We start from the raw sequence: 15,417 nt of genomic DNA on the forward strand, positions 1-15,417 counted from the left end.
TGTCTGGTGGCTCGGTTGATTTCGCATTGCCGTTGAGCCGCCGGGAGTAATGATTGGTCCGCCGGGAACTCCTGACATTAGATGTTGGTCCAACCCGGACGGGCTGCATCGTCTTTACGAGCGGCTCCTTGTGACTGCGAGACAGGACCTGCCTTTTTGGGATCACGGGTGGCAGAATACTTCGAAGGGTCGCTAATTGTTCTGCCGAGGCACATGCTTCCAATGTGCTTGACTGCAAGCGGTGGTCGTTGGTTTTGGAAAGATTAGACTTTAGCGTGTCCCTGGCAGGAAGATGGGGGTGTCACCTATAGGCTAGGTAGGGTACCCATTTACGGATATCGGGCCGTGGAGAAAGAGCAGCACGATCTAGGCTGCTCGGCGGAGATGATACACATATGCTGGGAACATCAAAGGTAACCGTAGAACGTGGTGGCTGCAAGCTCGCGTAGAACTCTGCAGGGCACAAAAGTGGCAACTTTCTGCAGCCCTGGCTACGCGACTGTCGTGCTCGGGTCGAAGGCTGGTTGCACATCGCTGCGATCTCTGTGCGTATCATGGGTGTTTTCATGCTTGCTTGGGGCCCGGCAAGCCCGGCGAACCGTTGAGTGAGATATGAAGTGTCCCTGAAAGGAACTCTTCCTCTACCCAGCTGAGATGATCTAGACGCAGACAAATGGGGGACGGCCCGGCTCGAAGGATTCGGGTGTGGTAGCTGTTGGCTGTGTCCATGCATCCGCGGGCCTTGTCAGGCCAGGGTGGTTCTTCACCGGGCCAGGGTCCCTGCTATTGTTGGTTGGAAGACAGGGGTTGGGCAGGTTGAAGCAACGCAAGTTCTGCAGGACGAATTCAAAGGAAGGATTTCTCCTCAAAAGGTAGCATTTGTATCGGATGGTGCATAAAAGCTGACAGCATATAGTATCGATGAGGGCCATACTCGATACCACCTTAACCGCAGACGAGCAGTCCAGTGCCTTACGATCGTTTGGCACCCGGACTTTGGGGGTCACCCCATGACCTCAGAATTCCACGCTGGCAAGGGTGCAGGATGACCCGGTCTACGGATCCGCCTTCCGGATCTACGAAACCGCTGGGGCCTCTTTATCCTATGCGGGGACAGCACTCTCTTCAGACCTGCCAAGGATTTCATGCCTGTCGGAAATCCATTCCTGCACCACGAGCCCGAGATTGTGGCGCAGAGAAGATTTTCCATGTGACACCTGGATGTGGAGCAGTACGTATCTGCACGAACTAGACTGTCGAGCACTTTCAAGACTGGGACAGGAGCTTTGACCTGCCTGCCTCGGTACAATCCGAACTCGGCCAGATGCAATACCACCAATGAGAGAGAGCAACGAGATGGACTGCAACCTCACACATCTGTTTTCTGCCACGGATGCACGGGTACGACAGTTCCGCATGATCAGCGACTTACGCTTGGCTGTGATCAGAATATTCCTATGCACGGCCCTTTCATCGCCCACACAAGGCCTCAAAAGGAGATGAATATCGTACTTAGGGCATGTTATCCTTTATCCCTTTTGGGCGGTGCGCTTGCAGACCTCCGCTTACTCGATAAGCACGCCACGATAGTTGGCGCCTGAAGTCGTGCAGGCGCCAAGCACAGACCCTGGTTCTTCTCGGCCCGCCCATGCCAGGGTTAGACACGAGAACGAACTTGGAACCTTTTTCGAATCCAGCATTTGGACTTTTGAGGTCCGCCGGTGGTGCTCGTGAAGCGAATAGATTCCCCATGGCACCGAGATAAGCCAGGGTACACCTAGCTAGTCTATATGCAGATTTCTATCGTTAGCATCACCGTACGATCTAACGGTCCATGGGATGAGCGAGCTCGTCATGCCATGCCGTGCACCGCCGTGCCACCGCCACGCATTTGGGAGGCAGATGTGACCCTTTCCGAGCCTGGAGATTTCCCAATCAAAATTTCAGGTAGGCCGGCCAATAGTAGCACGACAATATACACGCAACGCCTCACCCGCATTGTCGGGCTAGAACGCCACCTGAAGAGGGCGGCTGCTCAACCCCATCCCCCATGGCAGCGTCCTGCAGGGACCGCAGCTCTGCGTGCTGCTTGCATGGAAGCAGATGCACGATGCTGACATACAAGCGAGAGTTTGCTCCAGCTCTCCCACGCGTCTGACAGGGGTGGGTTTCCACGTTGCACTCAAAAGACCCTGCCCATCTTCGCAACTTTCTCGGATCCTTCTTTTTTTTCCTGCCCATCTCTTTCCAGATTCAGGAGCTGCAGACTTCCAGAAGCATTCGAGACATCTCGGCTGCACCGGACTTGGAAAAGATGAAGTTGTTCTCCGACGCCCTGCTGGCCATTGGCCTGGCTGCTCCGGCTCTTGCTCTCTGGTTTCCTGCTGTAAGTCGAGCTTGTCTGATAGTAACACACATACACGGCGTTCCATTTGTCTATGGTGGACTTGAACATGGACTTCTGAAGAGAGCCAAAGGCTGACCTCGTCGTCTGCAGCCCACGTTCCAGTCGGACCTCATTGCCGGACTCAGTCTGATCCAGCAGACCGTCTCGGTGGCCGACGGCAGCCTGAAGAAGGCGCTGTCTGCATATGGCGTATCTTCGAGCTGCAACCCGCTCAAGGTGCGGGTTCGGCGTGACTAGTACGTCTCGCGGGATCTTGTATTGTCAAGAAGTCAGAGGATATAGAGGCTGACGCGATGATGGCGACTACAGCGCGCTTTTGACCAATGCCGAGAAGCTCGAATATACACGAGCGGGTAAGTATTTCTCTTCGACTTCGGATGCTTTTCCTTAGTACGATGCTAACCTTTACTGCCGACAGTCAAATGTCTGATGGATGCCCCTTCCAAGATCCCCGAAGGCGTCGCTCCTGGTGCTAAGTCCCGCTACGACGACTTTGTAAGTCCTCCATGGCGTCAGAGCTGCCCACTTATAAGGTGGCTCTTGACAAGAAGAAACAACCACCTGCCACCCTGTGTGGTGACTAACATATCCGTTCCCCCCAGGTCGCCGTCCACATCAACCAGACCAAGACTATCCACTTTACCGGCAACTTCCTGACGTGGCACCGGTACTACATCCACGCGTTTGAGACGGCGCTGCGCGACGAGTGCCGCTTCACGGGCACGCTGCCGTACTGGAACTGGGCCAAGTCGGCGCAGGACCCGCTGGGCTCGCCGTACATGGACGGCTCGGCGTACTCGCAGGGCGGCAACGGCGTGTGGGAGCCGCACGTGTGCACGCGGCCGGGCAACATCAACGCGCCGTGCATCTCGCCGGTGGTCGAGGGCCGCGGGGGCGGGTGCGTCGCCTCGGGCCCCTATGTCAAGTACAAGGCCAACCTGTCGTCCGTCGACGTCTGGTTTAACTACCCAAACATCAAGTCGGGCCCCCTGATGAGCTATGCGCCGCGCTGCATGCGCCGCGATATCCTGCCCGAGTACACGCAGGCCCGGGCCACCGAGCAGCACTTGCTCAACTACTTCACCAACAGCACCCTCGGCAACCTCGAGGCCTGGCAGGCAGAGCTGCAGGGCGGGACAGGCCTGCACTCGGTCGGCCATTTCAGTTTTGGCGGCGATCCCGGCGGTGATATTTATACCAGCCCAAATGAGTTGGTACTCCCTCTCTTGTCTTTCACAATCATCTCCTCCACCACCACCCCCTTCTCATCCACAACTCCTAGATCAAGACAACCCAAAGCTAACATTGAATCTTCCGCAATTAATTCCTCTCTTCTGGTTGCATCATGGCATGGTGGATCGTGCCTGGTGGATGTGGCAGAACCAGAAGCCCCCGGCAGAGCGTCATTTTCAAATCGCGGCAACCCGGACGATGCGCAACAACCCGCCCTCGGACAACGCCACGCTCGACGACATTATCGACCTGTCCTGGGTCACGCCGCAAAAGGGCGGCGTCAGGTCGGCCATCAAGAACCACGTCAGCACGGTTGCCGGGCCTTACTGCTATGTGTACATGTAAGAAGGAGTGGTTGATTTCCCGGAGCGACTATGGGGGCATACAATGCCGAGCCGATGCGGAGTTGGTGCACGCGAGACGGGGTGTGCATGTAATGGCGGCTGTGTTTGAGATGTTATAGTTAGAGCTTTAGAATTATATACCAGCATATGGTGTGCATCGGTGGTGCCAGATTCATGCATAGGGAGATGCCCAGCTATATGTGCTTGCTTGAAACGTACGACCTGGGGTGGTTGCACCCCTCATCGCCAAGTTTCAGCCCAGAATGAATGGGTCAAGTGTGATGTATGTACATAATATGTATGGTGTTATTTACTACACTTTGTAACCTCACCGCAGATCCTTGACAAAGCCCAGCCGCTCGCGCTTCTCGTCACACACGCGGGCAAACTCGAGCAGCACCCGCCATACATATAACAACATGTCCTCCCTCCGGAGAACGCGCGATGCCCAGGCGGCCCCTTGCTCGGCGATGAACTGCGCAGTCTTGTCTCCCCGCTCGTCCCGCGTAAAGTAGTGCAGGATGGCCAGGAGGTCCTGGTTCTCGATCGACGTCGGCACAAAGTGCAGCCATGGCAGCAGGCGGTCGTCGTGCCACTCGGCAAAGAGCGTCGACTTGATCGGGAGCGATGTCGACAGGAGGAAGCTGCGGTATCGCCCGCTGTAGCTGTTGCCGTCCGTGTCGGGCAGGAACTTGTAGCGGAACTGCTTGCTCATGGCGACCTCGTCCCGGAGGGCGAAGAAGGGCTGCAGGAACGAGCACGCCTCGAGAGAGTTGCCCTTCTCGCAGAAGAAGCGTGTGAAGCCGACGTTGCTGATGGACTCGAGCCACGGCCCCAGCTTGCCGTGCAGGTCATGGTCCAGCTCGGGATATGCGACAGGCCTGCCCGCGTGCGCCTGCTCGTCCGTGGCCGGCAGCTCAAACGACCTGGCCTCCTCGAGGCCCTGCTCGACCCGCGACATGTGAGTGCCGTTGAGCATCTCGACCAGCCGGAAGCGCTGGGAGCGGTTCCAGTCGTCCTCGGAGCTCAGGCCGCCCGAGGTGATCCCTCGCCAGAAGACCCCCCCCACTTTCTTCCTCCACTGGATTGATGTGGTCGACTTGGCATTATAGTGCGGCGTAGACCATGGAAGGAGACTGGTGAACTCGCCCAGGTAGGCGGCTCCGGGAAGCAGGATGTCGTTGTTGACCAGCATCTTGCAACCGCTGAAGATGGGCACGGGGCTTGTCGTCATCATCATGGTCGAAGGGCGGATGAGGTGCGCGTGCACGCCGCTGAGATGGGGCATTTCGCAGAGGTCCTTGGCCGCGGTGAAGTTCTTGATGTAGCCGCTGGTCATAACCTCGACCATGCCGGGTGGCAGGTAATGCGGTGGGCGGGACAAGTCGCCTGGCTGGGCCATGTTGCGGCCGCCGCTCCCCTGGCGGCAGGCTTGCCGCACCATGTCCCACATGCCTGAAGTATGCCATTCGGGCTCGACGTACTGGGCCTGGGGGTCGACGGTAGGGACTGCTGTCGTGAAATGCTGCTCGATATCCTCGACGGGCAGCACCTTGCGGGAGGCACGCTCCGACTGCATGAGGTTATTGACGTCGTCCCAGGGGATCATGACGCGGGGCTCGTCGAGGTTGTTGATGGGGACGTTGACGTCGGGCAGGTACGCGCCAGCCTCGGCCACCAGGTCCGTCCAGATCTTGAGGAACGGCGTGTTGCGGTTGCCGAGCTTGCCCGTCGCCCTGGCCTTGCCGCCGCGCACGCTGACGGTCGAGTGCCACGAGGCGGCCGCGTCTGCGAGCTTGTGGGGGTCGACGCCCCAGAAGGGCCCGATGTCTGCCTCGATGCGGTCAAAGAAGGACTCGACAATGACGGCATTGTGCTTGCGGGCGTAGGCGAACCAGGCGTCGAAGCCCGGGGGCGGGTGGCGGCCGCGGCGGTCGCGGTAGAGCTCTGCGGCGGTGTGGAGGTCGAGGGTCTGGCGCTTGAGCCAGCCCTGGTGTGTCGCGTGGCTGTCGACGACGAGCCGCTCGATGGGGTGCTGCGTGTCGCCCCTTGCGAAGTCGAGGTGGAAGAAGTGTGTTTGCGCCTCGTAGAGGCCCGGCCGGCGGGAGAGGCTCACGAGGCTGGAGACGAGGTAGAGCGCGACGCAGATCGAGACCAGCTGGGCCACGCGGGAGCGCGAGACCCAGCGCAGGCGGGCCTGGACGAGGGCTTGGAGGGACATTGTCGGCCGGTTTGTGTCTCGTTGAGGGCGCGGGCGTCGTCGAGGGCGTCGTCAGGGGCAGCAACGCGGGGGGGGGGGGGGGGAGCTGCCGGGGAGGCAGGAGGGATGAGTCGGTTGTCGCGTTAGTGTCGACGTCAGGAGGGCCGGTCGCGGTGCCACATGGTCGTCTGCAAGGGCGCCAGGACGACATGTGTTGCTGAGCAGGCTGGTGTTGTCGCTGGGAAAGATCTGGTGGTGTGGTGAGTGTTGATGTCGCAAGACGAGCTCGAGCTCGAGCTTTGGAGGTGGGAGCTCCACTAGTGCTCAGCGGACATCAGTGCCTCAGGCAGGTACACGGGTACACTATACCTTGATGTGGATGCCCTATAAGCGTTTCTGTTCCAGGGCTAGCTTCACTAGAAGTTATGGTTATGTCAGCAGCATCGGCTCGAGTATCACCGCCTTTCGACCTCCACGAGCCGTGTCACAAGGTCTCGACTGAATACTCCTAGATCATCACTGCCAGACTCCTTGAACATTATTGCACACTTGGCTGCATGCCAATCAGCAAGGACTCAACAACCGCATCTGGCAACTTCCCAGGACGTCCAACGCTGCACTGCAGCCCGTATTTCAGCCCTGTCCAAACGGCAGGTCAGCAGCGACATCGGCCTGGGCAACTGCAACCAAAACATGGAATACCGGCTCTTGGCCGGGCTGCCCTTCCCAGCGCCACCTAGGTTCATTATTGCCCCGCGGAGTATATGAGATGCTGACTAAGACAACAAGACAGCTCTAGAGAGCACACAACTAGAAGGGTGACGACGGCAGCATGCGCAAGCGCCCCAGGCTGCCACTTTGCCTCCGATGTCGCGTTCTCCAACACTTTTATAGTCGCGCCTCAGCATCGCGCGCAAAAACCGCAGGCGCAAAAACACCTCGGCGCAAAAAATTGGCGTGCTGTTGCAGCACACTTGTACTGCTGCACTCGTGATTCGTCACTTCCCGGGGGTAAGCTCAAGATCATGTATTGTCTTATTCGCCCGGCTGTTCGCCAACGAGGCAATTGCCAGCGCAATGGGGGGATATCACGACTGCACCGTCAAATCATGAGTCGGGACACTATCACTAGGCATCAGCAGGAAATGCACAAGATGGCAGAAGCTCATGTTGGTCGTAGGTCAAGTGACCTTACTTCACGGGCAAGGTCATAATGAAAGACAATGCCTGGCTCGATGCCTGAGGTTAGCACTATACTTCCTCCACTCGGCTTGTCAATTCCGGAGAGCATTCCACGCCATATAGTCCATACGTGATGCCCCCAGACCAGAGTGCTGCCATGACACCAAGTAATGGCGGCCAAGAGACTTTCTCCGGGGACAACATCCTCGTCTGGGACAAGTCGCCCCACACAACTGCAGAGCAATTCAGTGTCAGCATAAAGTTCGACACCCGCATAGCAGACTTCTACAGGAAAACAGTACCGGAGCTTTACATGACGAAAACCCACCTTCCCGTAACCGCAGATCGCCAAGGCGATAAAGTGGTCAAAGAGCCGGACATCATCTCCCCAGGCACCGAGTACATATGGCGGGACATATCCTTCCCGGGGCCCGGCACGTGGAAGCTCGTCGTATATCGAGGGGCGATGAGGCACGAAGGAACTGATGGCGCAGTACGCGTGTCTAGAACGTTCCGGGGGACGACAGAGTTCAACATAAGCGAGTAGATGGGCAAGAAGCATGGGATTTTGGCGCCTCTTGTGACCAACAGAGAGACCAGGTCTTTGGCAGAGGACGGCCAGGTTTTGAGAGAATCAGGTCATCGGATATGGGCTGGCATTCTAATTTCTATTCTCAAGCACTTGAGCAGCTACGCATGTAATGAAGTCACGTTTGTTTGTTAGTAGGTCGGATGGAATTCTTGCACTACCCCGGGAGAACATTGCAGGCATGACACAAGCAAGCAGACTCATGTCGCACAGTACATGTGTTTGGGAACGTTGGACAGCTGCCGAGCACGATGTGATCGTGGTCCAGTCTACCAACATGAGCCCCTCGCCGTATGAACTCGAACTCCAGAGAGCCCGTGTCTTCTCCAGCCTCGTCTCGTGTCACGAGCTGCACAAACAGGAATGTTGGAATTCGAAGGACACGACCCGACTTGCAGGCATAGGCATACTGTTGTTGTGGTACCCCGCAAAGAATTACAGACAAATTTCTCTTTGACCAAGCGGATCGTGGCACGCAGCAGCAGGCGAGCATTCCCTTCTGCGTTTCCACATATGTCAACACTTTTCTGTTTCCCGCTTGAACTCTCCGGAGTGCAGTCGTGCATTTCAATCTAAAGTGTGGTAGCTCAGCATTCCACCCCATGTCGTTGAAGCCGTGTTCCACAAGGCTCGCATCAAAGGGAACGTGCCACAAGACATGTTGAGCCTCCCCCGGCGCTGGTGCCATCCTCAACCCGCGAGTACTCGCTGTTCCATGGTGTATGCTCTAGAATGAGACTACATATGGGCGCCATCGCCCTACTCGGCTTCCCCCGTAAACGATACTTCCCTCATCCCAGCCTCAGCCACTCTACGGCCTACAGGAACCCCTTGCCCCGTCATTGCAGCTTCAAAACCAGAAATAGATACCAGGAGCCATAAAGAATACAGTTTCCTTCCACCACCATGGCCCAAGCCATAAGCAGCATACCGTGTGTAGACAAATTCGGTACTAGGGGCGACTGCTTCATCAGAGTCAATCCAGTCCCCAGGACCACCGAGGACAAATTCGACGTCGAGGTCTCCATCGACCCACGCCAGCTCCAATTCTTCAAAAGCGTCCAGGACAAGACGGCACGACAGCTGGCACTGTACCTGGACCCCGGCAATCCAGCGTCGTCCACGAGGCACCCGGACAAGATGGTGGAGGTCAAGAACAAGGTTGCGTTGAGCAGCTACGACCAAAACGCCAAGAAGTACATCTGGAAGTGGGACGGCGTGAGCTTTCCACGGGCGGGGGATTGGCGCCTCTTTGTCACGGCTCATGAGATTGAGGAGTATCGGCAGGACGAGTGTGTCACGCCCGGAGAACAGTTCTCTAGTGTTTTCAAGAGCATCACGGAGGCCTGAGGCTCGTCGCTTGGGGATCGTCATGGTACAGAGCCGGCGAGCAGCGGGAGGCGGAATTTTAAGATGACTATTGGCACCTTCTGCAGAGATCTCACCTGAGGTTGTAGCCATCTCGTGTTGGGACCGAAATAGGACTAGGATGTCACTCATTTGTACATGAGCTTACTGGTAGCGGAAAGGGGTTTTCTCTTCTGCTCGTGCCCTCTCATAACTAAGAATGCGTTCATCCATGAATCCTTGGTATGTGCCGCGAGCCAGAAGCCCCGTCTAAATCTAGTGTGAGCTTTTGTATCGGCTACATGTTCGGACAAGTCCATTCTTTAGACGGGCACTCTCGGCCAACGACGCCACGTGCTGGCTGGACTCGTGGTACAAACGCTGCACTTACGCGCGGTTAAAGATTAGCGTATTGGAACTGTTATGCAACAGACACACAGACATTGGCAATGCTCTTTTTCTCCTCGCCATGCCAGCGGAAGAGCTAGCCAGCAACGCCCAGGACACTTTCGGGACGCAGCGCATACTACTCCAGCCATCTCCACAACATTACGCTGACATCCGAGGGATTTTCTAATGAGAAAAATCCAAAAAGCCCCCACCCTCCCTCGCTTTGCTGTCATAGTCTTAGAGCTTGGAGTTATTCCCAAAGAGGCACGAGCTCAATAACCATGAAGGCGGCCTAGCCTGCGGAGACAGATAGTGTGACAGTTTGAGAAAACCGACTCCCCGATCCTGCGGTCCAAAAGAAACCGCCCTTCCTCCAGACATCTCGCATAATACCTGTGGCGTGACCTCACTACCTGGTGTACCTCTCAATGGGAGTATGGTCAGGTCAGCGTGTTGGAAATGTACCCTTCCATTTCGGAGCTGGAAAGGGCCTCGGGCTTGAGGTTGGCACGTTACACGCCATTTCTCGTAGTGATCACGTTGTTGAATGTGTTAGCTGGACGCATATCTGGGGCTGGGAGGGTCGTATTGTTGCACGTATTGTCTGATGGAAGCCTTAGCAAGCTCCATGTTAGCTTCTGTTCTTTCGCAAGTATAGAGGCCGTTATTGGCAAACCGCATTACGTCTTGGTGGCAGGCACGCCAATCGTTGCATTCTCGATATGCTGTATCTGCGGCCTGCTCTAGAGCCGCCGTACTTTCGAATTCATCGTGTTGAATGGACTTCGGTTGCCTGCCCATCAACATGGTGACACGTCGTCGAAGTTCACCGAAGCATGGAGGCGGGATACGCAGCCTTGATCATCATTATCTGCCACCTTATAAGTGCTTACTTAATTCAAGGGTTGTCTCACTCCCAATCAGCTGCGTATCTCATGCTGGACGCCGACTCCAGGGTAGCGCCGTATCACGGGATTCACAACTTCGAGATGCAGCAAGATATGAGACTGTTTCGACCCTTAGTTTCAACACAAAGAAACTTTTAGTGTTACTGCGGATGAGATGAGCCCCTCCCATCACTCGACTTACGTGCGGTCACTTCATGTCGAAAAGGAAGTCGCCGTGTCACTACTTGACCCATTAACAGTCCCACTGCTTTACAACGCTGGCCCTTTTTCACCACTAGGTTTTGCGAACGCACGCAGAACAGCAAGAGCTTACAAGAGGAGCCTTATTATGCACAGACATCGCGCCCGTCAAGGCGATGTGATGAGCCACATCGGCACCGAAGCAGTGCAATCAATATCCCCGATTCAGAGCACACAGTATCCAAGGGCACCTCCATCCATAGCGAGGCGTAGACCATCTACATCCCACTGCTCTCCGCCGAGTCCCTTTACCCACCATCCCTCACCCAACCATCCTTAACCAAACTCATTCTCAATGGACACTTAGAGCAAGTTTGCCATCCGCCCAACAACAAACATGTCCGACGTCTCGATGTCAGAGCCCTCCTCCGGCAGTGAGAGCAACGCGAGCGACAACACCAACCGTGTTGTACTCGCCGTCAAGACGCATGACGAAGATATCCAACCCGCCCTTTTCAGGGGATGTTACAGGCTCCAGTTCTTCCATGCCTACTTTCTCCGACTTTTGACAACACATGGCATCGCAGGTGGCTGGCATCTTACAGAAGTATGTGGCAAGCGGTGACGACACCCTGGGCGTCGACTTTATACCAGAAACCGCCCAGCGCATTTGGGACGCCTTTCCCAGCGTCGCAGTCGCAATGTGCCAGGGGGCCAACGGTCGAGACCCGCCAGGTCATGCTGCCTACAAAACACGCGGCAAGAAGGTCTCCAAGAAGAAGAAGTCTTGGAAGGAAAGAAGACTAAGGAAATCGCTCACGAGCTGGCCAAGAAGACGCTCGAGGAGGCTCGCTTCGTCAGTTGGCACCTCCCTGGAGACGGGTACGGCCCTGAGGCCATCCAAACTCTGGCGGTGCACTTCAAGAGCAACACAATCGGCAAAGACTTTACAATCATCAAGAATGGGAAGAAGGTCGTGATCTGTTTGCCCGAACAAGAGGCTCTGAGGGCCACCAAGGTTGTCTTCGGAGACATGCTCAGAAAACTGCCCGACAGGATTGCCGACATCCAGCGATGGGTCCAATATAAGGCGAGCCAAAATGCTCACAACGCCCTGATCAACAACTCTCCAAGCAACCTGGCCCCTCTTCTCGAGCTGACCGACTTGGCTGCCGAAGCTTTCTGCCTCAAGCGACGAGATCAATGCCATGAGGCTTGTGCACACCCACCCATCTGCAAATGCAGAACCAGCTCTTCGAGATCAACGAACGGCTCAAGAACGGACAACTGAGCCAGTCGACTCTGGATGCAGCGCATACGCATCACAAACTGCTCCCTATCCACCCAATCACCACCACACATGTGGATTCATATGTCAGCTACTTGACAGCGAAAATGGACCAGCCGTGGGATCTAGTTCAGGAGAACAGCAAGTTTGCCAGCACGGCTGTGGCTGCGTGTGATTCAGGTGCCATCATCTTCAATTTCGGCAAGCGTTCTACAAAGCAAGAGGGGAGCGAGAGTAATTTACTTATAGGTGAATCTTTGTTCATCTACATTCTTTGGCAATATAAGCTGCCAAGTCTTCTGATGTTGCATTCTTCGTATAAATGCCCGAATATAAGACGTGGTAGACGATTCAGCTCGCGTCCCACGTAACCAATACGCTGCTATTTGCGCTGTACAACTGAGCGTAACTACCCATAGCTTCTACCGGGCTTATTCATCAACAAGATTATCTGCGTGGACGAGGAATGCCTCGAGGTCGAGACGACTATAAGCCGTATCAGTATATAAGTGGAAACAGGGGCGATGGACCTAGATGCTTTCATGCGTAGATTTGGATCCTAGGGATTTCACTACATGAGAGTTGTCACGAACATGAGAGCCCATAACAAAGAGACACAATATCAGCACTTACCATAGCGGACAAGTCGGTGCCCTCTCGCGTAGCCAGTGGTCTATACACGGAGGGTGGAATATGTGCGTGCAGGGCAGTCTTCGCACGTGTTCGCCCTCGATCAGGTCCTCGGTACATATTGAGCAAGAACTGTTGCTTTGGCACGAGACGGCTTCTTTGATTCGAACAACCTGGCCAGAGTCGGACGCTTTTATTGCAGTTTCTGAAGATGATGTTTGTCGCGACTTCGAGAATGTCGGGAGTGCTTGTGACAGGACCGTATGTGAACCGCTGCTGTCCTGGTCTGTCGAGTCACGTATGGTATCGAGCTGCTGTAGTGATTGCGCTTGGAGGGAATCATCGCCCTGGCGCTGGTGATCGACATTGCGATAGTCCTCCTGGTGGAAGCTGATCAATGGGAGTTGTGCAATTTGCTCGACCGGCAGGCCATGCGGAGGCTTGGGGGCTCGCGCCATTCTCCCGCCAGCGGTCCTCCTCTGCATTACGGCCCATCGCATCGCCATCTCGTCATAGTTGCTGTGAGGAGGGTATGACACCCTCCGGGCTCTTTCTTGTGCATCCCAGAGGCCAGGCTCTTCTGTGCGCCGCCACCAGATGAGCCGCCGCACGGCGTGGGCGGTAGTGGAGATTGGGGATTGAGGTTGAGGCGCATCGCGAGCGGTTGCCGGTGTCAAAGCCATGGTCATGCTGCACTTTCGTCAATGATAAAGACCGAAGAGTGTCAAAGTTGAAAAGCTCGTGGGCAGGCTTTGGAGGTGCACTCTCCAAGCCTTTCCTCTCTCGCAGGAAGTAAGAGAGAGAAGAGGACGAGCAGTGTCAGACTGGAAGCGCAAGGAGATAAGGCCGAGCGAGAGTCGGGGAACATCCAACTCTCGACACATGTGACCTCCGGGGCCCCCCTCACAAATGGGTGTGGTAATCTGCGATTTGAGAAGTCAGCCTACACACAATACGATAGGCGAAAGGCTCTATTGCGCAGGTGTCTGGACCTCTGGAGGTGCATTTTCATGCTTGAATCTAGGCCAAATCCGGCCTCGTGCATAAGGTATGTATGCTAATAGTCGCCCTCTCCCTGGACTGGACATTCCTCGAGGGAGCTCCTCCACGTACGTCCAAACTAATACTATCAGCCACGCCCGATGCGCAATTATATCCCTCAATACCCTCAAAGATACTCTGTTGCAGCATGAACAACTTTGGCAACCTTGCCGCATTCAGCCACGCTGAGTATGCGTCCAACCCTCTCTACCAGCGCTACGTCGATGCGGCGTTTCTGCAAGCCCGTGCGAGGGGCGCGGCCGCTGCGTTCGACGCATGGGTTCCACTTGGGACGGTGCGCCAGCAGCATCACCACCCTTGTCACCACCCATGTCACCATCCATGTCCATTCGACGCAGACCTGTGGCTGTCCCCGTCCCAGGGCCAGCAGGAGATAGGGCCTCGCCGGCGCCGGTGGCCGAGCGCTCTCGTCCTGCGTTTCCAGACACGGATATGCCAACGCAGGATGCAATCCATGGCGCCCTGCGGTGCGAATGCAGCACCATCGATGCTTTCGAGCAGGTGCTGCTGAACATGCATCGTGACACCGGCGCTGTAATCCTCAACGAGCCGCCGCGTTTCTCCAAGTGCGCAACCTGGTGCTTCGTACGCCCAAGACAACCGTGGAAGCGCTGATCGAGACGCTTGGCAAGGTCGACTCCTTTGATTACGAGCAAGAAGAGGCCCAGGCGGTACCAGACTGGATCAAGCTGTGCCGGGACTTGAGCTCGGGCGAGCAGCACGCCGTGTTCTTGGTGCTGCCGCGACCGGCGGTCGAGTGGAACTACGGGCACATGGGCGTGGCATGCGTCATCTACAAACTTCTGACCTACCCAGGCTTGACCACGGCCGCCCGGTGCCCCAGCCGGAGATGCTCTTCACCGACCGTTTCGGCATCACGATGAACGGCCTGTCGCAGACGCACCAATGCGAGGCAGTAGGGGAGCACCTCATCTACGAAGGCCACCACGCCGAGATGGGTGGGTACAACGCGCGCTTGGCCTCGCACGGCATCACTTACCAAGACTACCGCAACTTCGTTGCCGGGTTTCTCGCCATCGTACAGGCCGGTGACTTGTGGAATTGGTTTAGACAGCAGGACATGAAAACATACTGTCACGACGTCACAAGCAACCTGCGCGCGCGCGGCGTGCCGGTGGTCATCAAGTACAAGTATCGGAACCGTGGACACAAGGACGGCGATGACTTTTCGATTCGCCATCACCCTTTGCAGCTGCCTTTGCGCGGCGTGCGCCCTTCTTAACCTTATCGTGTCTTGCCCTGGTCGATTTCTTCATTCAAAGACTGCATTCTGTTTGCCGGTGTGTGTGTGTGCGTGTGTTCGGCGGGCGTGTTGGGCTCGAAGAGCATGTCAACCAACTCATGCGGCACCCGAGACGGTCCATATGTTTGCTCACTGAAGCCGGATAAAGAGGTTGTTAGTATTTCTTTGTCCTCGGCGTGCCAGCGGGCGAAGCAATGAAACAACGTCTTCTAGGTGAATGTTGGCCCCTTTGTATTGCTGGGTCCTTCGGAGGGGCCCCTTTGTTTTCCGGGACGCCACACCTGATGTCCAAAATGGCAGTTGCCAACTCGTTCTTTGCTGATATAGTGGCACCAGGAGGTGCCGGTATTGCACGCGAACAACAAAGCGAAGGTTTACCGCCCCTGTGTTGCT

At 56.1% G+C, this 15,417-nt stretch overlaps 7 protein-coding genes across 7 annotated transcripts; 3 read left to right on the top strand and 4 right to left on the bottom strand.

Moving 5' to 3' along the window:
• The first annotated feature begins 2,553 nt into the window (after nucleotides 1-2,553).
• B0I36DRAFT_313204 (uncharacterized protein) lies at nucleotides 2,554-4,146 on the top strand. Its single transcript, XM_046152596.1, has 5 exons — nucleotides 2,554-2,643; nucleotides 2,717-2,760; nucleotides 2,826-2,902; nucleotides 3,010-3,617; nucleotides 3,733-4,146. The coding sequence occupies exons 3-5, from the start codon at nucleotides 2,837-2,839 to the stop codon at nucleotides 3,983-3,985; spliced, it is 927 nt and encodes a 308-aa protein (XP_046016167.1). The 5' UTR covers nucleotides 2,554-2,643; nucleotides 2,717-2,760; nucleotides 2,826-2,836; the 3' UTR covers nucleotides 3,986-4,146.
• On the bottom strand, nucleotides 4,147-5,967 carry B0I36DRAFT_313206 (uncharacterized protein). The gene has a single exon (XM_046152597.1). It carries the CDS (start codon nucleotides 5,591-5,593, stop codon nucleotides 4,313-4,315), a length of 1,281 nt encoding a protein of 426 aa, XP_046016168.1. The 5' UTR covers nucleotides 5,594-5,967; the 3' UTR covers nucleotides 4,147-4,312.
• Nucleotides 5,968-7,136: 1,169 nt separating this feature from the next.
• Nucleotides 7,137-8,182, bottom strand: B0I36DRAFT_61418 (uncharacterized protein). Its single transcript, XM_046163098.1, has one exon. It carries the CDS (start codon nucleotides 7,926-7,928, stop codon nucleotides 7,350-7,352), a length of 579 nt encoding a protein of 192 aa, XP_046016169.1. The 5' UTR covers nucleotides 7,929-8,182; the 3' UTR covers nucleotides 7,137-7,349.
• Nucleotides 8,183-8,714: 532 nt separating this feature from the next.
• Nucleotides 8,715-10,156, bottom strand: B0I36DRAFT_402533 (uncharacterized protein; the record flags this gene model as incomplete). The annotated part of the gene is made up of 3 exons (XM_046161731.1): nucleotides 9,694-10,156; nucleotides 9,472-9,578; nucleotides 8,715-9,439 (listed from the first exon to the last, which is right to left on the bottom strand). The coding sequence occupies exons 1-3, from the start codon at nucleotides 9,825-9,827 to the stop codon at nucleotides 8,715-8,717; spliced, it is 966 nt and encodes a 321-aa protein (XP_046016170.1). The 5' UTR covers nucleotides 9,828-10,156.
• A 1,021-nt stretch (nucleotides 10,157-11,177) lies between these two features.
• B0I36DRAFT_345222 (uncharacterized protein) lies at nucleotides 11,178-12,071 on the top strand (the record flags this gene model as incomplete). Its single annotated transcript, XM_046156336.1, has 2 exons — nucleotides 11,178-11,387; nucleotides 11,469-12,071. The coding sequence occupies 2 exons, from the start codon at nucleotides 11,178-11,180 to the stop codon at nucleotides 12,069-12,071; spliced, it is 813 nt and encodes a 270-aa protein (XP_046016171.1).
• Nucleotides 12,072-12,306: 235 nt separating this feature from the next.
• B0I36DRAFT_380354 (uncharacterized protein) lies at nucleotides 12,307-13,509 on the bottom strand. The gene is made up of 2 exons (XM_046160810.1): nucleotides 12,702-13,509; nucleotides 12,307-12,554 (listed from the first exon to the last, which is right to left on the bottom strand). The coding sequence occupies exons 1-2, from the start codon at nucleotides 13,385-13,387 to the stop codon at nucleotides 12,500-12,502; spliced, it is 741 nt and encodes a 246-aa protein (XP_046016172.1). The 5' UTR covers nucleotides 13,388-13,509; the 3' UTR covers nucleotides 12,307-12,499.
• Nucleotides 13,510-13,854: 345 nt separating this feature from the next.
• Nucleotides 13,855-15,004, top strand: B0I36DRAFT_402537 (uncharacterized protein; the record flags this gene model as incomplete). The annotated part of the gene is made up of 2 exons (XM_046161732.1): nucleotides 13,855-14,338; nucleotides 14,577-15,004. Exons 1-2 carry the CDS (start codon nucleotides 14,016-14,018, stop codon nucleotides 15,001-15,003), a joined length of 750 nt encoding a protein of 249 aa, XP_046016173.1. The 5' UTR covers nucleotides 13,855-14,015.
• Between the last annotated feature and the right edge of the window lie 413 nt (nucleotides 15,005-15,417).

Source organism: Microdochium trichocladiopsis (genome assembly GCF_020744255.1).
Source record: "Microdochium trichocladiopsis strain MPI-CAGE-CH-0230 chromosome Unknown B0I36scaffold_2, whole genome shotgun sequence".
Classification (NCBI taxonomy): Eukaryota; Fungi; Ascomycota; class Sordariomycetes; order Xylariales; family Microdochiaceae; genus Microdochium; species Microdochium trichocladiopsis.